This window comes from Dermacentor albipictus, chromosome 8, assembly GCF_038994185.2.
Source record: "Dermacentor albipictus isolate Rhodes 1998 colony chromosome 8, USDA_Dalb.pri_finalv2, whole genome shotgun sequence".
NCBI classification, from domain to species: domain Eukaryota; kingdom Metazoa; phylum Arthropoda; class Arachnida; order Ixodida; family Ixodidae; genus Dermacentor; species Dermacentor albipictus.
Genome location: NC_091828.1, coordinates 45,199,685 through 45,222,341, shown reverse-complemented (window position 1 = coordinate 45,222,341; position 22,657 = coordinate 45,199,685). Strand labels below are relative to the sequence as shown.

The 22,657-nt window shown below is 43.4% G+C and overlaps 1 protein-coding gene across 1 annotated transcript in view; it reads right to left on the bottom strand.

Annotated features, from left to right (window-relative positions):
* Window positions 1-10,140: 10,140 nt before the first annotated feature.
* The window catches only part of LOC135909740 (cytochrome P450 3A6-like), a 54,595-nt gene continuing 42,078 nt past the window's right edge, over window positions 10,141-22,657 (bottom strand). The window contains exons 11-14 of the mRNA XM_065441801.2: window positions 19,482-19,573; window positions 14,332-14,472; window positions 12,297-12,459; window positions 10,141-10,418 (exon numbers count right to left, since the gene is read on the bottom strand). Of these exons, the coding sequence (XP_065297873.1) occupies window positions 10,329-10,418; window positions 12,297-12,459; window positions 14,332-14,472; window positions 19,482-19,573 (486 nt within the window). The 3' untranslated portion in view covers window positions 10,141-10,328. The remainder of the gene's footprint in view (window positions 10,419-12,296; window positions 12,460-14,331; window positions 14,473-19,481; window positions 19,574-22,657) is intronic.

Below are 22,657 nucleotides of genomic sequence, written 5' to 3'. Positions count from 1 at the left end.
TGAACAGGGTGAAATTATTTTGGCTGATGAACTGATAGCACCGTCAGAATTGAAATGTCCTGTATCAAGCAACAAAACTACAAGGTGCTCGAGCCTGCTTTCGAAAATTGATAAAATTCCACTCACTGAACTACACACCGCTATTATCCCAGGGCATTCGGTAGTATCAAACAACATCACCCCCAAAGAGAGCCTCTCCACATTTCTGAACCAGTTCCTTGGTGACTTTCCCAAATTAGTTAGGTCATTAGTACAAGATACCCCCACCTACTGAGAATCATGGATGACATTAATATCAAATGGACTCTACCGCAAAACATAATTCTCGCAGCACCAGACGTCACGGCCCTGTGTAGACCAACCTTCAAATTCCTGATGGCTTATTTTCGATAAAAGAAACGCTGTCCAAACACCATGCACAACACTCTATTGAAGTCTACTTGTCTCTTCTCGTGATTATCCTAATATATAGTTGCTTCGAATTTGAGAAAAGTGACCACCTACAAAACGTGGGACAAGCATGGATACACCTCTTGCTCCAACCTATGCGAACATATTTATGGGGACTCTAGAAACGAATTTCTTATTTCAGTCCAATGACAATCCCCAAACATATCTACGGTAGAGAGAGGACATATCTAGAATAACGGCACATGGTCAGGGCAGTCTAGATCAATTTGTAGCATGCCTAAATTCTTTTCACCCAACATTAAAATTCGCATCGGAGCCTTCAACTGAGCGCATAAATTTTCTGGACACAACAATAAATACTGACAATGAGACTGAAGACTACACCCTGTAGGAAACCTTTGGTAAACAGTGCCTAAAATATACTAGTCACCATCCCAGACATTGCAAACAAGGCATCTTTAAAGGACAAGCCACACGACTTCTTCGCATTTGCGGGGAAAACCATGACTACATAATAGACTCTATCGCCTTGAGGAAACCCTATCAAGCAGGAACTACCAGAACACTAGCCTTCAAAAAGCCTACACCGATGCACCCAAACTTGATTGAACCGAGGTCTTTAAATCTCGCTCTAAGATCGCAAGAACAACAACACCTCTTCTTGCTACTAAGTTCTCAAACGCACTCCCAAACGTGAACAACAATATCAGTAAATGCAACCCAAATCGCGTCAGCAGCCAGAAACTTATCTTTCCCGGTCTACTCAGAGTAACCTACAGACGCAACAGTAACTTCAAGGATGTTCTTGTGCATGCCAAACAAAGGGCGAAAACGAAGCCAGGATCTGGGCTGTGTGGCCGTCCCAAGTGATATACATGCATACATATTCAATCAACTACTACGGTAAAATGTACAGCGTCCAATTAGTTTCACAATGTGACGTCGTCTTTCACTTGCACGTCGAACAACGTAGTCTACTGTCTAGAATGTGCCGTTTGTAACAGGTAAGACGGGACAAAAAATTCATACAATACACAACAGCCATCGCGCAGATACAAAACACGATTTACCTAAAGCAGTCGCCAGCCACTTCAATGAACATGGCCATACATCCGATAAAGCAAGGCTCTATATTTTACGAATTCCCCTTCACCGCTCGAAAGGAAATGTGCAGAATCATACTTACATCACTAGATACATACATACAAAAGACGAGGATGAATTTGGCATGTGGTAACTTAGAATCCCTAAAAGCTATAACTTGAACTTGAAACTGTCATATAAACAAAGGCACACAATACGGTATCCTACCAGCCAACATTGATTTTCAACCTCACCGATTCCTCCATTCCCTAATCTTCCATGCTTCTCCGCCAAGACTCAATTTATTATTCTCTTCCAGGATTTTACGCATACATGAACCATACGAGCCCTTTATAATTTACACTTTCCCCGTCCCGTTTTTTTCTGCTGCCTCCCTCATACTTAGTCGTCCGTTGTTTTCGTTTTTTGTTCTTTCGTTCTGGTTATTTTTTCTTTCTCCTTTAAAGACCCACATGTACACATTTCAATGTCCCAGACGCCAGGATGCCTTTTTCGGCACCTCGATAACACAAGGTCGCGCCACTTCCGTATCCGCCGTGAAGACGCCTACTTCGAACTACTGAGGCTAACGTCCCTTGAAAGACCAAGCTGCTGCTTTTGAAATACCTTATGCATAGCGCCCAGGTTTTATGTCATCTTAACACCTTTAAAGTTTCCCGACGCATTGCTGCTACCCTAGTCAGGTCATTCTTTCAACTCATATCTCTTTGTTACCTGCACACTGACCGGGTCACCAGCTCTTCTGAAGCCACAAAGGCGCGCCACGCACGAGACCTGTGAAGGCTCTCTAACCTCTGGCTCCCCCAACACTGCCCTATGTCCTTCTTTTATTTTTCTGTTCCTTCGACTTGGAAATCTCGCCTAGATACATCAAACGACAGCGCTTATTTTATGTTCAGTCTCTCCCTTTAAGACCAGCCGCCACCGACAAGGACCGCACGTGACGGCACACTACTAACTCGTTAAAACTAACTTGCCGAGGATGACGAGGCAACCTTTCATGAACCTCCTATCAAAAGGTTGGCCAGCTTTTCTCAGGCGCCGTACCCCTGTTTATGACCTTTATACCATGTATGCTGCTCAATCTTTCAGCCCCGCGTTTGCAGCGAAGCTGTCTTTGGCTAGTTTCCAGCGTTTTGTCATGTGCGTAGGCAAAAACGATGGCGGCATCTATAGAGCTAAAATAGCCTACGGATAAGGCAAAATGGTATCAGCGTAAGTGTCGCAGCTTAGTTTCAGGTAAGATGTGTCAGAACCTGTGATGGATGATGGATGATGGTTTGATGCGTTGTAATCTGCGCAAACAAAAGCAGCGCGGCCTGTGCGACTTATGCTTTACCGACGACGGGCGAGTTTCTTGCTGTGGAATAGGCCGACGCGTGCGCCGCACTAACTAGGGACGGAATCGTTGCTGCCACCGTATACGTTCATCCCGGAACATCAAATAGGGACCTTGAAAGCTTTATGATCTACATTCTCACGGCACGTCTTTACTACAAAAGAACATACCGTACTCGTAAATAACTTCTCATTAGTATGCAACAACTGCCTTCTTGTTGTTCCCCCAGCTCTTCGTTCAGAGGTACTTCACGCCCAGCCTGACGATCCCATACCGGGCATCTCGGATTCTCACGTACTCTATCGAGGGTACAAGCGAAGTATTACTGGCCCTGCCTGAACGCCGACCTTGCCCATTACGCATCTGTATTGCTTTCCTACTGCGCGACGAGCTTGTTTAGCTTCGGGTATGCTCATTGCTGTTCAGCGAAGTCTTCCACGCTTATCGTTCCCGGAAAGGCGCCGTCATACTCATCATCTTATGGCGGCGAGTCAATGCGGGCGCGTTATAGGCAATCGGCGTCAGAGTGTTTTCGTCCGGACTTACAGACGACAGAATTGCGGCGTTACGGGGCGCTGGCGGGGGCGCGAAGGGAGACCTTGAGTGCGAACGACGACGGCATAGGTCATCGCTTCTGCCGAGGATTAGGGCGATGCCAGAACTTCTGGTACTACAAGCGACCGCTGAAGCTCTTCGTTTACTATGTCAGCAATCGAAGCAACCTAATGCCTCGATTCTGCTCTCTTTTCGCACGACCGCTCTGATTGTCTCGCGTAGGTCGTCGGCGCCTAGCGCGTGAGCTTCGGCCTGGTTCGTTGTCAGCGCACGGCGCCTGTATTCCCTGGTTTGCCTTTCAAGTGTCTTTTCGATAATTGTGCCCTCCGAAGCTATATTGGTAACATTATTGGGTGGGTTTTGTATTATACCGGCGAATAGTTCGCCTTTCACACCCCGCATCAGGAACCGTACTTGAAACATGTCAGGGTCGGCGTGGTGGAGGAGGCGCGTCATCTCCATGAAGATCGCGATGCTCTCGTTCGGTAGCTGTACTCGGGTTCCCAAGAGAACTGTGGCTCATTCCTTGCGTGCGAGACTCGTCAACGCCTTCAAGAAGTCCTAACGAACTTAGTCCCGATTCGCTAGAGTGATCTCTATGTTCTGAAACCAGGCCAGAGCATCGTATGGTATGGTATGAAGAACTTTATTTAGGTCCTGAGGGATCAGTCTGGGACTGATGCGGGCCACTCCCACGTCGGTACAGAGCATCGTGACCCAAAGAAAAATAGAAATGGCACAACTTGTCCTTATCGCTATCGCTACAGTTGAATGTCGCGATCCTCTCGTATATTTATAGCCAGGTTTCAGGGTGTTGAAATGATGACCGACGGAATGATTGTGGCGGCCTGGGCTGTCGAAGTAAATGGCTGCTAACAATGTATGAGCCCGTCATCGTGGCTCTCGACTTGACTTGACTTGATATAAATGAAGCCTAGTGCGAACGCGCCGAAGACGCTAATTGCGTTTATCTGCGTGCGTTGAGGATAGGCGTCGTTTAAATCAAGTCCAGCATGGGCTTCAAATTAAGATGCATTTCTGAATACAGGGGTAGTGTTGGTCCTCCTGGTCGTCTCGGGTAGAAGTGCGAACTGCGGGAGCAGCTTTCGTAGTGCGAGGCTTGTTCGACAGACCGGGGCGACGTTGGTGCTGTCTTGAAGGTTCGGGCTTTCATCACGGCACTGCGGGGGCGTCGGGTACATGAACGCAACACCACCTCCCCCAGATGTCACGTGGTAGTGATGGTGAGGAATGACACAGTTTCAGAACTGTGAGTTACAAACTTTTTGGCGAAACTTGGGCCCAGCTAGACAAGTAGCATTCAAGCACAACGATAGTGGCGAGCAGAGTCGGCGGTCGTCGGAAATCTCATCAGCGGTTGAAGCGCGTCGGCTTTTATACGCGAGTCATTGAAAGTTCTAGCGTAATCGCTGGTGCCCGCGTGTGTCACATTGCACAAGGTTCGGGGACAACAGACAGCTGATAGAACAATCGATAACATTTGAGAAACGTCCGATACATGCAGGCGCGTCCTACACTGACTGATAACGTTTCACACATGTTAGCCGGTGAAAAGCGGTCACCCGAGAAAGATAAAGAAGCACACTTGTCAATATTACCACAGGTCATCAGTAGATTTAACAGTGTTATAAGAAACTGATTAACAGTAGAAGTACAAAGCATAACAAGATGGCAGGTGCACAATTCACTTTACCAAACCCTCAAAGGTAAATAGATCCTGATTATTATAAATAGTATTACAACTTACGAAAGTAAATGCTAACGCTACAGAAGACGAGCCATGGCCAATTAAAAGGTTCCTCGCGACGCCACAAGCGTCACATCAACTGGAAGCGATTTCGATAGCAATATTGTTCCTGGAATATTGTTCTAAGTACTGGTGCAGTGTTCTCGGTTTAAAATGAATGATATGCTGACCGGTAGTTACTAGAAAAATGGGCTCGTATAGGGTTTCAGCGTGCGCCCACCTCCTCTAAATTATCTGAAGAACCACGGTGCAAATAGTGGTCAGTGAGAGCTAATTATTCGTGAACCAAGCAATTACGCGCGGGTTAAACATTCATGATCATGAATATTTATAGCAATATCTTGGCATAATGTTCAATGGGGAATTTTGTTATCGCTGCAATGCTGGTAAATTCTTGTAAGAGAAAGAAACTCAATGAAATAGGTAGGTTTATTCTAAAATTATTCAGCGCTGTACTGCACTAGTAAAAATTGGCTCGGCGGAAAAAACAACTACGATGCTCCTTACGGCGTGCAATTCTTTCAATAGTCATCTTGCACTGCAGTTAGCATTAGCGATGAAAATAGCACTGTTTCATCTGCAATAGTAAATAACCACGCAGTCCAAGGTAAGGCTCTCTAAATCAGAGTTGTGACGTGTTAGCTTAATTTGTCCTTTGAAATTTGCTCATTCATGTTAAAAATTAAAAGGTGCCGCCAGTTAAACCTCGTGCGCCATTGCCTGCACCGTCATCGTGATTGTCAGAGTGTTTATCTCGAGTCAAATATATACGCAGATTGAACTGAATACTGAAGTCATAAATTGACAAAGAAAATAATCTTGCTTTAGTGATGTGCCACTGCCGCAAATTCGTTCTCTGCTTAGGTAAATTTCATCCACCTCTTTATGGTCAGTATATTCAGAGGTCTTCTCTACAAGGGTACTCAATTTTGTGAATTATTATGGAACCGCATTGAACAAATCTATAGCAGTACTGTACATGTACGGTATATATTGCACATAGCAGTACATATTATTCAACAAATGTATATGGAGTACTGCTCAAAGGAGTGATTATGCTTATGTGATCGAAAATAGGTTGCGTATTTCTTTATTTTTTCCCATTAGGCTTCTAGAGCTGTCTGAAATCCACCTCAACGCATTTTCTGGAGCCAAAGGAGCATAAAGTGAGATGCTAAATGTCAGCGTCCGGCACATATTTAACTAAAATCGTTCAATAAGTTTTTTAGCGAATGCAGTAAGCGCGCACGATCTTATTGGGAACTTAGGGACTGTCCCATTCCTCCGCAATTCCATTTGGTAGAACTATTCTAGCCCTTTCAGCCCTGGAATTTTTATTTTTACCGCAGATTATTTTCTCTTGCACTTTCTTCACTTTGAGGGCTCAAATGACATGCTCACAAAATATAAAGCTTGTGTGTGAATTACTGATTTGGCTTCTTGTCCTCAAAAAAGGACATCAGGGCTCAGTGGATGCAGAAACTTAAAAAATGTTCTCTTTATTCCAAGCGGTTCTTGCAACAAAGTGTTAGCACAAAATTGATTATTTCTTTGTGTGAAAGTCCTTGAAGCAATTCCTGGACTTCGTCAAGCACAGGTGCACTTACACTTTTCACACAAAAAAACTTGAACATTCCTTGTGCTACCGTCCATTTTGCACCGATGTGCTCTAGCGTCGGTGTGAATTGGCTAATGTCCAACTTGGTCGAACCTCACATCTTCTATAGACCTATTCTCTGTGTAGCGAACTTGCTTCCTGGGCTCTAGTGGAGACAAGGATAGCCTACCACGCTTCATTATCTTGCATTTTTGTCTTTCTTTTTAAGAGCATCGATGATTCTAAGGGTGAAGTCCAGGAGGTCAAGTTTATTCGATGAAACTCCACGTACATCGGCATCATGTCTGTACTGTAACCAACAGTTCACAACAGCAAGATTCACAAAATGAAAAATCATTCTGAGAGTCCACTTTCTTGACCGGATTGTGGTCCTGTACAAGGCCACAAGGAAGTCCGTTTTGTCTACACCTCCCATGCTTCGGTTGTACGCTCCGACTACAGGTGGGCGTTTCACATCAATGAAAGATTTGTCCACCTTGTTCCAGCGCTGTGCTGTTTCCTCCTCTTCTACACGGATAAAATTTGAGGCCATACTTGTTCGATTGTCCAGCCACAGCATCACAACAATATTGCCGTCATTGCTGACCAAACTGTCAAAAGACCCTCGGCCATTTTTCTTTAGGTGATTTTCACTGATGAGCAGGCACTTTTCACACCTGTTCATGTGTACAGTACCAGCTGCAAATATTTCTCGTTCACGCACGGTGCGCAGCATGGGCAACGAAGTAAAGTAATTATCAAAAAAAAAGGTTTGTGGCCTACAGACGCCGCGATTCACTCGGCCAGGTGAGAAACAGTTGCAACTGTCACACCATACTACTGTTTTTCACTTTCATTCAGCTTTGTTGTAGAGAGCTGGTATACCAGAAAATCATAAATCATGCCGGACGAGCCACATAGCATGACTACCGTCCCACCCCAAGGGTGTTAAGGTAGTCATGCCCTTCACATATTGCTTTATGTCCAAACGGCCCTTGAAAGAAACAATCTGCTCATCAATGCATAGATGCTCCTCTACCTCGAGATCGTGGCACCTTGCTTGAAAATTTTTGAGCAGAGGTCTCACCTTCCAGAGTCTGTCATTGATGCCTGGCTTGATCGCATCAACAATGTGAAGAGTGTTGCGCAACTTCTCGAAGCGGCTGCGCGAAATCTCGCATAATGCGATGAGAGCAGTTCTCATTGCAGGCTTCCAATGTAGGCGCAACCTTGGATATTTCAGGACACACATTATCAGAAGGAGAGCCACCAGTCGCCTGATTTCATCTTCATCAGTGCTTACACACGTGCCATACTGAAAAACCTAGTAATGATTTGTTTTCTCAGCAAGCTCAGTAAAGACGCTCTTCGGGACATAACGGCTAAAATAACCAAATGGTGAGGGTATGTATTGTTCCCTTCGATGTGAAGGTCTTGCGCTTGTGACGCTCAGATGGTCTTACAACCAATTTTTTTAGCATATACCATTTAGGATATGTTGCATTCAGCGACGCCAGCTCCCCCTTTTCAAAAAACAAAGAGGGGGGGGCACGTATATGCTAAAGCTAAATAAAGAACGGAACGAAAAAAAAGCGAAGCGGATGAAGAGTCAGACAGTCCGCTTACGGTAACTGCGGCAGAAAGCATACAAGGTGGACTGTCGAAGTTAACTCTATTAGCATTGAGACAACTAGTTCCATACGATACCACCGAAACGCGTAGTTTTGTAGACGTGTGCTGTAGCCGCGTTCTCTCACGCTTACCTCCGAACACGCTACATCATCTGGCGCCGCCTCCATGAAGTGTTAAACGAAGATGTGGAATAAGTTGCCACTGCTTCTTATAACACACGTTTCACTTTCGTACTATGAACAATTCCTCTGAAAAATGGACCAACCAATTTTTCATCGACTTTATATCAACAAGATTACAGGAACATTGAAACTATCTACTTCATTCGAAAGTGCTAATGCGAGACCGTTGGCACTTTCTGACTAAGAGTAAAACAGCAGTGTAAATAGACGGCTTTTAATATCAATGCAAGCAATGAACTTGTAGTTAACCTTTAAAAGAGACTTCACTGAGTTTTATATAATCACAGGAACTGTACAAGGTGCCGTTTTGTTGCCGTGATATCGTACACAAGCATTTTAACAGTGCTTTCTTTCTAGAACGAACTTATAAGACGATACAATTATGGAACAATTCATTATTTGTGATCGAGCAGGCTCCGCAATAGTTGTCAAAGTTTACAGTTTCTCCTAATCGAAATTGATCAGTTATTATCCTTGACTAAACATAATGAATAGCTGAGGTGTGTGATCTAACTGCCTAAATAGGCCTCGACTCTTTCCGCAGCAGATATGCCTCGTGTCAGTCTTGTTCTTTCGCACAGACCTAGGCTATTCAGGAGCACAAGGCGACGGCCTTCACACGTAGGAAAGTAGTTCTAATATTTTGGCCTGCTTATTTCTTTCATCCGCATAGCGCGAAGATTCTGTTTTCTAGCATACAATCTCCCTGCTGGCTGTATACATAAGCCACTTGTTCGTTTCAGCCCAGGTTCGCTATTCCTGTCCGTTTCTGCTGCAGCTTCCGACCGAAAAAGCATCTCTGATATTTACTTCTGCAACAGCAACACGGCACTGCGACACAGAAAGGTAATGTTTGCGATTCCCAGCTACGGCCAGCGGGATGTGCATTTTCCAATACGACTTCGCATTACGAGTGATACCAGGATGTCCTTTCGCAGTAAAATGACAGTCGACACTGTCGGTTGAGTGGTGCGGTAGAAAGGGAAGATTCAAATAATTTGCTTGATGCTAGTCAATGTTTGCCATGATTGGACCCAAAAATACTGTTGTTACTACGATCTTCATGTTATGGAGCTTGAAGAGATAGAAGATCGCAGGAAGACAGAAAATTGCAGTAAATAAGTAGAACTAGGAATGTCGTTGAAGGGAATGTTTCAACAAGGGGGCTCGTCTTCGCCAGGGGAGCAACTGTTTCCGTTTACAGCGTTTACGCACGCGTCACTCACTCTTCCCCACTCTCTTGAGCATGTCAGAGATCGCGGCGCACGAGCGTGTCACCTCCGAGGTTCTTGTCATCGTACGCCGGTGTTGTGACCGCTTTCTGCGAAGAAGTGGAACGGTGTATGCTCGGCGTAAACAGCGCTGTCATATTTAAGCCCTCTATGGTAAATTTCGGTGTCAATACCTTGATTACCTGGGAGGTTAGCAGCTTTACTCGTAGCCCACGACATATACCTATGGCCACCGGGAGCAGATGTCGTTTTTGACAAAATTTTGTATTTTTCATGTCCTCTCTTTATTTCCGAGTAAGTTGCAAAAGTACACGAAAATATTTTTTTACTCGCATTCGAGCGTCTCGTTGACGTGTTTCGTCGAATATTACCAAGCAGTTGCGGCACCTTTTTTGCCTTACATGGATTTACTGATAGAATATGTGTGAAGAACACTACTTTTTTATTTTGTACTAATGTTTTCTGCCGATAGAGTAACATGCATTCCGATCAAGTGCCACTTTAAGATTTACTTCGTGCCTTTGAGTCTCTGCACATGAATTCGCACACTCTCTTTAGGAACGATCAGGAAGGAGCATGTGTCCAGCTCAAGGTCGTGCTGCAACGAATGGAAAAATAGATATGTGTTAAAAATATAAGACATGCACACGCCAGGGATGTTGTAACGAGTGAGAAAACAAAAAGTAGCAGCGTATACTTTTCACTTGGTAAAGGCAACGTACTTTTGTGCATGCGCATATGCACGGTCAAGTCTCATGTACCTAGTAGCGTTGTCGGTCTGATATTCAAAACCTGAGTACCGCTGCATTTTCTTCCGGAAATCAGTGAGATGTATCAATCATACGTGCTGTCTCACCGCTGTCAGCACAATCAAAACACATAAATGAAACAAGTCTTTTGCATCGAATGTCAGAGAACACAGCAATTGAATCCGGTATACTTTTCACGAAGAAATGACATGAATTTTCCGAGATAAAATGTTACAGGCACATTGTTTTAAAAGAAAGGAACACTTATTCAGATCACTGTAGTGAGCAGCAAATTGGTCTTCAGCGTTATGAATATAATATGTAGCATGAAAATTTAGCTAAAGCGAATAAAATGCTGCAAAACCACACTTTTGCGTAGGAAATTACTTGTAAAATATTACCCGTAATCAGTTACATTTCTTGGTACTTTTATAAGTACACAACCGTTTTTTTATTCACTAACGGTCACTGCGGTTCAAATATTTCTTGACTAACCAGTCACACGTAACCAGTTACGCTATTGTCGGAACAAGACCTAACGGGAGACGCAGCTATAGGAATTGAATTTGGCTAGAACTAATTATAGCAAACCTGCGGTCCTCACATGTTTTGATAGGCGAACCCGACTCTTGGGTAAATTTGTGGGATGTTCTTTTTATGCGGCATCTATAGGCGGCGAGAGTTGCTACTCAATTCTTCGCAAAACTAGGTCTATTATTTCTCTCACATGGACAGGTTATTCGTCGTTAAACGTACGTGTCCTTGCGATTGTAACGTAAGCCGTATTTTGAGGGCCGAATGAGGAACAGTTATATTTTTGTTTGCATTAAACGTTTGGCCACCTCTTCGAAGAACAGGAACCTCTGCTGGTGTCTCGTACAACTCGTCGTTTTAGGTCTAAATGGCTGCGCGAAAAGAGGGCCGGCGAGAATTCCACCAAATGCTGGGTGACGAATTGAACCGTCACTGTTGTATGCTTCACACCGGTGACCACTTCGTGAGTTATTGCCAGCAAATCACCTCCTGGCGACTTCTTTTATGCTTTTCTCCAGCAGGAGCGTCGTCTTTTTCTCGCGTTCCAGCAACTATAAAACAACGCTTCTTAGACGACCCAGACAAGAGAATCGCAGCATTGAACAACCGCCATACGCTACACCACCGCCGTTCCTTCGACCACTCACATCGGGTGAGTTTTCAGTGTCACTGCTGATGTCGCCAAAAGAAAAAGAAGGAAAGTGAGTGATCCCAAAAATTCAAGAACAACGGTTAGTGAAGTTAAACAACGTGTCAATGGCTGAAACGATGCACCGAAAGCGCCAAGTCCGTTCACTGCAAGTTTTCCCTGTATTCCTGCAATATTAATGAATGTTGAAAAGCCAGTAACTTAAAATTAATCAATTACGTTTTAGTGATTGCACCGTTAGCTTTGTGAGGGTGTAATTGGTAACTGCAAACAATTAAATTATCGTTGAGGTAGTGCTAATTATGATCGCTTACATTTTCTCTGTAACGTATACGAGTGTGAATAAGATGAAATTAGTGGTCTATTTCATGGACATTCATCGTACTTATTTATATTGAGCAACGAATGCAAGGGGCGGTGAATTTACAGGACAATGTGACAAGCGTATTGATATGAGCTTCTATAGTCTCTTTCCTTCTTGCACTAAGGAAGCACACACAAAGAATAGTATGAGATAGACATGGCACTAAACTACATGCAATACCTTCTGACTGGTGCCCATGGTAATGCGATAGTGGCGAAGCACCTCAGCAGTAGCCGAGGCTAGCTCGAGAAGTGCCAGACGCATTCCGATGCATATCCGGGGGCCCAGACCGAACGGTTGGTACGCAGTTGGGTTGACAAAGTGTTTATTTTCTGGACTGAACCTGAAATTGAATGAAACGCATTAACATGAATAGTACGATGAGTCGGTGTTGTGACGAGCACAAGGCGTGTGGCCGTCTGAATTGTTTTTTTTTTTCTCGTTCCCTGTTGAACACATTGCACCATTCATAATTTAGTGTTAAAAAATGCTCTAATCTGCCATAAATATTGATTTCATGAGAGATGCAAGATGGTTACCCTGAGCTTTTCTGTTGCTTGACAGTCAGCCAGGCGACCAGGTTTAACTCATGTGTGAATGCCCGAGAGATGGCAGCGTCGACATCCTTCACTTGCGCCTTTCTTTTAGGTACGGCCACGTCTGCTTGTCTTATTTTCCTCGATCCATGAAATCAGTCTTAAGCTATAAATCTGGTCATATAAGGCTGTTGAAGAATGGAATCGCACTTCTGCGTCTTAAGTCGGCCTTGACGAAATGGTTCGATCAAAATTTAAGAAGAAAGATTCTACCGGCACGTTAAAAAATTAAAATTTACAAGTGTTCCAAGCCATTTATGGCCTCTTCTCACAATAAGTTACTCAGGGGGCTAAAATTTCAAAACCTCACACGGCAACGGACTCCCGAAACTTGTAATAAGACGGCTGTCTAACCGCAGATTTATCGCCTACCTCATAGGCTGAGGCAGCGCTTTGAGGGTAGCGCTTTGGTCTCAGGCCGTTTTAACAGCCAAGCACAAGATACACAAGATAAAGGGGATTCGTTAAGCTGTTAGCAAATGTGCAGGAGCGCGGACACCGAGGAAAGGATGAAAAATGGCACACATTAATAAACCTGTTGCTTGTTAGCACGATGTAGTATATAAGCGCAGCCTCCTATATAATCTATATAGGAGGCTGTGGTATAAGACACCATTGACATGTGGCATATGCTATACTGGCAGAACTGAAATTTGGCATAATGTGCACCTAAGAGAACAGAGCTATTCGTTAAGGAGTCCCCTGTGTTTCCATTTTTCATAGCATTGATCCACGTGTAGACGTCAGGAAATTACGAAAGGACCGCCTTGTTCAGTCGGCATCATGACGCAACCACTAGAGTTGTAGCCGAGGTGTTCTTCAAACCTTGTAGTGATCATACGTTGGACATCCGGGCTTCCACTTACTTGCTGAAAGCCGACATCAGTTTTATTTATGCCCCATAACAATGTTTTCTTCGTTATGTTTTTTCCCCAAGAAACCTCGGTTGCAGTATCACGCTTTGTGCCTGTTTATTCTCCTTTATTGATGGCTGTTTTTCTCATTGTACTTACCATCATTCGCAGTGTACTAAAACTAGCCTAATTTTTTGTTTTCTTTTCTGTGACGCGTACCTCCCCAATATAGGTATTTCAAAAACGATAGGTCTAACATTCTCACAAGTAAACCTAATAACCATACGGAGATTTCCGCTGTAAGTAGGTGGCGAAATTTCCTCTAATAGTTTTTCGAGATGTGGTACACGACAGACACACATCGCTCTATGGAGATACGCACATGGTTACAGAGTGCTTGTGCCTTTCGCACAAATTATGTTCAAGAAACAATGTCTAGAAATGAGTTAAGCCCTAAAAATCAATGTGTCATTTTCCATAGGTCATTTTTTACCTCAAATGTGTGATTTAGGCTCAGGCAATTGAATTCAAAGCGACAGTGGTATTTCTTATACGCTGGAAAAATGTCTCAGTCGTGGATGGTTCACAATTTAAACAATAAATGATACTTATTGCTCCAATTTTTATACCTTACAAATTGTCTTGCTTTATTGAAGAATTTAATAATTACTCTACGTCACCAGAAACAATGGCGAACAAATTCTAACTTTGCCTAATACGGAATGTGGCCTGAACCTTCTGGATTTATTGAAGACAGACGCTCACCTTTCTGGGACAAACTTTTCCGGTTCGTGCCAGTATCTCGGATCACGATGCAGCAGATACGTAGGCACTACAACCGACGTTCCTTTCTTAATGAGATAATTCCCACATTGATAGTCTTCTTCCGCACACCGAGATGTAAACCTGGAGAAAGGGGTCCGGAATGTGACCGAATTGTCGTCGAGGAAAGACGGATTAAGCCAGCTCACAAGTCACGAAACCAGCCCATAGCAAGGGGAAAGACAACGTCTTTCGCGAAATGAAAATAAAGGCATTGGACAACGCGAGATAGAGACTCGTGAAAATGCCGAATACAGAAGTATTCTAACCGTTAAATATAGAAAAATAAGATATATGTGCCCTCTGCCGTCCAGGAGAGATTGATTAATCCTGTCTATCTTGAATATGTGTTCATTATTACGCGTTTTAAGCGATTCAGTCCTCCTACCTGTTCTGTCTCGACGTTGGTCGTTCAGGCCATAAGAGAGTTCAAGGTTGTAACGACGAGCCGCTTAGTTATCCGTGTGCAGAAAATGGCTCATTGTTGTGCAGTACTGCATATCAGTGGCGTGCGATTCTCGTTGTCGTTCAAAATATCAACTGCTTGGTTGGGCGCTTAAGACCATTGCTAGCGTTACACGTGCTTCCAATTCTCGCACCCAGCTCATCTGGTGACCAGCAGACAAACATAGGGATACTATGAATTTGGTGAGGCACCGAGATACTATACATGTTGGAAAATATTCGAAGCATTTTTAGAACAGTCAATACATAATACGTGTTGCGAGCAACCATACGAGGAAACTTTGGAAGGTGCGACCGCTGACCGCCTGATCTAAGAGATGCGCTCTGGAGACGATCAGCAATATGGTCTTTGTATCCATGTAATGTTTACCTACAACATGTAATTAGCCTGCCTTACCGTTGCCGTAGAGCAACGTACGGACTCGGTGCAATTGCTGAGTGCTGGAACTTTTATTAACTTGCTTTTAAGTTTGTCCTTCGCTCTAGTGGAGAACAATGCTAAACTATCTCATTAATGTTTTTACTGTGCAGTCACATTACCAGCACTTCAAGCGTTTGCTTGTTCTTATTTTTTTGTTATCTGCAGTGCTGTAACTGTGCACACACCAGTCACTCTAATGCTCTCTAATGCAAGCTGTTTATGTAGCGTTGAGCCCAAGATGGTCATTTAACGTGTACACTAAAACATAAAATTAATTTGATTTGATCTGACTTCAATATCAAATGCGGAACTCTGATCGTGCTAAGTAGTGAGAGCTAACTCAACGAGGTTTTCATTTCAATAAATTTCACTCTACTTTGTAAGGACGCGCTTTCCTCACTGAACATGACAAGTTTCAAACGTGCAAGTACGTATTCGTTTTATATCTCTGGAGCGTCGGGTCAATATATATTGGCAAGGCACTCCTCGCAATCACTTATTTTGAGGACAACATATCTGCTCTGATAGCGTGACAACCGTCCGAAAAACATTGCTGTAAAAACTTAGTATGATAATAGCGTTCATAATCAATTACACGCAATATAAGCAATGCTAAATCTCCACAACCGCCAAAACAAACTCACTTTACCGATCCTTTTAAATGAGTGCTGTTAACGTTCACTCTGGTTTCTTGCCTGAATTGTATTCGGCTGATCAATTGTGTCAACGACAGCTTGCTTCTTTAATTTTACAACATCAACACAATTTCTAGCATTTAACTTGCAATTGTAGACATTCAACGCGTATTATTTATTTATTTATTTATTGCGTATTGCCGATCCCAATGGGGAGTATTGGATGAAGGACAAAGAAAAACGGGAGGAAAATAGAGATAAAATAGTTGTCAATAAGCAATTACAAATCTTCACAGCATTATTTCGAGTTTGCGGAAGCAAAAGTCATCATGGCATCATTACGAACAGAGGTGTAGCACATAATGATCCTATTCTGTAAGGCACTCAAGAATTAATCAAGAACAGTACACAAGAAACGCAGACAAGGCCTTAACTGTGAATCTTACGTATGCAATTTTCTAGTAGTGATAAAAAATTATTGAACTTGGTATTGCTAGCTATGCATTCACGTAATTTATTCCATTCTCTATATGCTCACACGAAGAAAGAATATTTGGAACCGTTTCTGTTGAAACGGTATTCTTGGAATATTAGTGGATACTTGTCACATGAATGTCTACTTTCGGATTGCAGCCTTAAATGTTGCTGTTTAGCTGTCTATGAAGAAGATGGAACAGCATTTCTTGATGTGCGAATTTACCGCGATGGCATAATGTTAGGAGTCCAACTTTTAAAATTATTTCTGAGGTTGAAACGAATAAACTATATTTGTTCTATATGGATTTTCTTGAACACCTCGCAGCTTGTTAACTAAATAAGTTGTGGCCAGGAACCAAACTAGATTTGCATATTTGCTTTTAGGTCGAACAAGGGTACTGTGCGCTAAAAGCTTTGTTTGAGGTAGTGCTCTCGCAGGATAAGTATTGCAACATCGAAGTCCTCGTTTAAGAGACTCTGTAAGGCGGGCGACGTAACATAATTGACGCGTGTTTCCCACCTAAGGTATTCTTAATCACTAATGCAAGGTACTTGTGCTGTTTGGTTGTGGGTAGTTAGGTGTCACCAATAGCGCAGAAAACAAAACTTGAAATGTTCTGTTCACGTGTTACTCTTATCAGAGCTAATTTTCTGATATTTAAAGCCATATGCCATTTTGTGCACAATTTTGACACTGATATTATCGCATTATTTATTTATTTATTTATTTATTTATTTATTTATTTATTTATTTAGAAAGGCTTCACAGGCCTTCGAAGAGGCATAGTGGGAGGGGGGCATACGGCACAATTTATCATAAAATACAATCGGTAAAAATATATCGATGCATAAAATGATTAAAATTTTGGCACAAAACGAAGTTCCATATTTACCAAAAAAGATATCAAAAAGAAAAAAAAGGAAGAAGGAATAAAGAGATCAGCATTGCAAAAACAGCACGAACAGCAAGAAGTATTACATAAAAGCAGTAGGCTACTTTGCGTTGAGCCGTTATACACTGCGTAATTTTAAAGATAAATAAGAAAGCACATGGCATAAGGCATGATAAAGCATTGAAAACGTAAACGTAATGGGATTAATAAATACCCATGTACCTAGTCACCACTACGCACAGTGTGGAGAAACATGTTTGACCAAGCTACTGCAAAAGGCATCATGACTTGTGGGCAAAGCAATGCTATCCGGAAAGCTGTTCCAGAGACGGATAGCTCGAGGACAATATGACCGGAAGAAGAGTTAATTTCCTTATAAATGGAACAATCATAGGCAAAAAGTTTCATGTTCTTACGTATGAGGGCCGACCACTAATAAACGAAAAAATGAGATCGGAGCCAAAAATATGCCATGCGGTACTCCTGATGTAACATTACTTACTTCTTATATTTGCTTATTTACTTTCAAAACTGTGTCCGGTTGCTTGGCTACGCGCTAATCCAGTATGTGATTGGTCTTTTACTATTGTCACGCGTATGTGTTGTATTAGCTCGTGATCGAATAACCGGTGAAACGGTTTAAAAAGTTCAGTGAGATAAGGTCGATCTGCTTTTGTTGGTCGATGGCCCGCGAGATATGGTCTTAGAATTCGGATAATTGTGTAATTGTGGAAATACCTTATCAATACCTCTGCGGAGACAGTGACAAAATACGTTCTTTTTCATGGCAAGTAGTGCTATGTTTAACAATGTGCTTGTTAGTGATATCGAATGCTACTTGGTGACATCAACTTCACTGGCTGATTTGTGATCTGGTATAACCTGTGTCATTTGCCACTCGTAAGGCAACGAACATGGTGTTAAGGATTTGTTGAGAGTTATGCACATATATTTCGTTACATATTCGCCTTGCCTGGTGGGAAACTATTTCAATACGTTATATTATCATGCCCTGGCTGCTTTTTTACTTTAATTCTTAGCAAAATGTTAAAAATACCTGCGACGTCTATGCGAAGAGGCTCCATCCACTTGACACTACATACCTTAGCATGCGGCGGGATGTCGTACTGTGTAGTGAAAATTGGACCTAAATAATGTTTAAACTATTTAGTTGTGTCTCTAATTTCTTTGGGGGAGACTGCACTGTCTTTCTAGCTTTTAGAATTTGAGCAGTTTGAAAATGTTTGTGGTGCATCATTTCGAAATTGAGCTAACGTGAAAGATAAGAATGATTTTTGGCGTCCTCTGTTTTTGACTTCAATTAAATGATAGCTGCCGCAAGAATCTTTGTAAATATAAGACTCGGTGTTTCTAAAATGTTTTCTTAGGCGCTTTGCGTTTCACATGAATAACCTTGCGATTTGTTCATGGATAATTTATTTTTTTGTTTTCTTTGCTTGGTTTGTAGTAAGAAATGCAATGGGATAGAAAATTTTAAAATTTCTGCCGCAACCATTTCATATAAGCATCCGGATTGCTGGCAAGCTGTTCGAACGTACTAAATTTGTTCAATAGGTGGTGGAGTATGCTAATATCCTTAACATCCTTGAAATCAACATACATTTGAACTGATATCGAGAGCTTTATACGGTTGCGCGCCAGAATCGAACTCAATGCTGTGGCGTGGCCCGATATGCCGTTTATTACGTCAACGTTGGTTTTATCCGGGGAAAACGGTAGCTAAGAACCAGCAGCTCAAGTATACTTGGGACATGCCCATAGACACGGGTGGGGTGCTTAATAAATTGAGATTGGCAAAATTGCAAGGAATGCAAGGAATGGAAAACCTTGGTGTCGGATGAGGCACTCCGATAACCGCAGCCAACAACAACTGTATACGAAGTGAAGCGCATTTCATAAAAACAGCCTCGACCCCCTTAAACTTCTGAAAGGACCGTGGGAGCAATATTTTTGTTATTAGAATAGCTACCCCTATCCCACGTGTCGGTCCATCTTTTCCTAAGAATGCGTAGTCAGGCAGCGTTATCTCGAAGTCCCTAATGCTACTAGATAGCTATGCTTCGCGTTCAGTACTGAACACACAAATTCAGACAAACAGTTCAGACAAATTTGTGTTCTGTACTGAATAAGAATGGTTCTAATGTCAATGTTTATAGGTAATCAGTTCTCCAAAATACTCACGTGGTTGATGTTGGATAGAGCCGCATGGTCTCAGAAATTACTTGGTTCGTATAAGGAAGTGTCGTAATAGTTTGCAATGATAGGTGATCTCCCTGAAAGAAAAAGAAAGCGGGTGAACAGCGTTGCAGCACTTCAATCATTTAGGTTCGCAATTTGATTCGTTTTGGCCAGTGTTGAATGTAAAAATAACTTGTTTGTGTAGAAGGCAGCCTGTAGAAACTCATTTTAAAGTAAACCCTATACTGCAACTAGCAAGAAGAGAAGAGACTAAACAAGGATAGGAAAGGTAGGGAGGTCAACCAGAAGAGCACCCGCTTTGGTACCCTACACTGGGGGTGGGGGAAAGGGGAATAGAAAGAGGAAAAAAGGGAGAGAGTAAGCACTCAGTTCGTGTGGGAGGGACACTGTACACAAGGACACTATAAACGGTTTCTTAAGCCGGTGCACGTCATGTATTGCACTAGTGCATGAATCGCTTTTCGAGCCAGTGACGGGTGTGGCCACGGTCCGAGTATCTTTGAGTCGGTGAATGGTCTCGAGTCCAGTCGGTGTAAAGTGGCCCGCAGAGAGAGGCGTTGGGCATCATAGCGAGGGCGGGTGCACGATAGGTGCTCGGTGGTTTCCTCGCACCCACAGGAGTCGCACATCGGGCTCTCGGCCATTCCCAAACAATAGGAGTATGCTTTCGTGAATGCCACTCCCAGCCACAAGTGGCGAAGCAAGATTGTTTCGCCGCGGGAAAGGCTAGATGTCAGTTGTAGCCGTAGTATGGGGTTCAGTTTACGCAATCTGCAATTGAAGGCACTTGAAATGCAGAGATTTTGTGACTTCTTGCATGTAAGTAGGCGAAATTCCCTGGCAGCGTCCCAAAGGTGTTGGACGCGTCCAGGTATCTTCGTGGGCAGACCGGGCAGCCTTGTCAGCTAGGTTGTTGCCGACGATGCCATAGTGAGCAGGAATCCATTGAAATGTGGCGCCCTATTTCCAGAGCATGGTGGTGCACTTCCCTGCTGATCGCAACTGATCCCAACTTCTGATCGCGCCAGCTGATCCCAACTTGCTCCTGCAAACTTTCTAATTTCATCACGCCACCTAGTTTTCTGCCATCCTGGACTGCGCTTGCCTTCTCTTGGTACCACTTTTGTAATTCTTATGGTCCACCGGTTATCCATCCTACACATAACGAGGCCTGTCCAGCTCCATTGTTTCTCTTAACATCAATTCTGTTCTATTCAATCTTCTATTCCTTTTGGAACAGGGCAGTCTTTGCCTGTTTAGAAAAAAGAAATGCAGTTTTGTTCGGCACAATACCCCATTTTTAGAGCGTATGCATCACATAGGCACAGTTAGTTTTTGTGTATTTCTGTCGCCACGTGACAGGCAAGCGAAGGGAACATAGCCCAAAAACGTTTGTTAAAAATCGGAGGCCCAATATAATTTTTTTATACAGCCTAATCATCACAGTAGATTTGTACGCGTCTTATCAAATGGCTAGTTTCGGCAGCATTAGTGGCATCACGTGACAGGATGGCAAATTGCGATTTGTCGGAAAATATTTGACTTATCATAGATAACGAATGCTAGAAGTGAAATAGAAACAATTTCGAAACGTTTAGATTATAGCGCCTCAGAATAAATTGTTCAGAATTTGGTATGCAGATCAAAACAACAGCGTTCACGTTAAATTTTCAGTTTGCTCATTTTAGAACACGCAATTTCAAAACATTAAATGCCGTTTAACGTGATTTGTGCTTACAAGCCTACAAATCAAGTTTACTGACGAACTAAGTTGGTTTTCCTATGGGCGCCACACGGACTAAGCCTCTAGAACTTTCTTGCAGATCGACGTATTTAAAGTGTAACGTTGCCAACGCTGGACTTTTCGAAGAATAGAACAGGCGAGCCTAATTGGATGTGAAGAAGCCCTCGCAAAACGAGCCCGGCTGACCTGGGGCGCAGCAGCACTTCTCTTGGTAAGGACCGCGCTAAACATTCTCGGAGCTAATAAGCGAAACGCATCTGTTTTAAATGTTCATTTTAAAAGGAGGTCATGCAGGAACATCCGGACGACAGAGCTTTCACCCTGGATGTCACAAGTTGCTGCAGGAAATCCATCGACCAATGTGGCTTTGACGACCAACGTGCCATGGAAAATATGTATATTCTCACGTGGTGGCGACGTTGAAGAACACAGTAGCAATACTGTGAAAGACAAAACTAACTTTTATTGGGCGAACCTGTGCCCACAAAAACAGGCTACACTTATAGCACAACGATAGCGGCGAACACGGTCGGCGATCGTCGAAAATTTGATCGGCGGGTCAAGCGCGTCGGCTTGTATACAGCAGTCGTCGAATGTTCCAGACTAATCGTTGGGACCCGCGTGGCTTCCACAAAGTTCTACACCATTCGCGTCAGGTGATGAAATCAGATAACACAAGGTTCGGCGGCAACAAACAGCGGATAGAAGCATCGATAACTTTCCAGAAACTTCGGATACATGCAGGCGCTTCCCACACCGTGCGATAACATTTGTTATGCGGCGAAACGTGGTCGCCCGATAAAGATAAGTACACGTGTCAATAACCCCTCTTAAAAAACATCGACCCGATGCTACAAACATAAGAAAGTAATAAAGAAAAGCACTCGTAGCAAAGAAAACAATAAAATAAAGAAGTTTGTCAGCGTCCATGAAAGGGTTTAAGGCGCACCACGTGGACCACTTCAGGTCGTGCGCGGCGCCGCTGCGAATGCGAAATGCCGTCTGGCACGACCTCATAGTCCAGTGCGCCAATACGTCGGATGACCTTGTAGGGTCCGAACTAGCGTCGCAGTAGTTTCTCACTGAGTCCTCGTCGGCGTATCGGGGTCCATACCCAAACACGGTCGCCGGGCTGGTACACCACGAAGCGTCGTCGGAGGTTGTAGTGTCGGCTGTCGGTCCTTTGCTGTTTCTTGATCCGCAGGCAGGCGAGCTGTCGGCCTTCTTCGGCGTGCTGGAGATAGCTAGCGACGTCAAGATTCTCCTCGTCCGTGACGTGCGGCAGCGTGGCATCGAGCGTCGTTGTCGGGTTCCTGCCGTAAACCAGCTTAAACGGCGTAATCTTTGTTGTTTCTTGCACCGCCGTGTTGTAAGCCAATGTTACGTACGGCAGGACGGCATCCCAGGTCTTGTG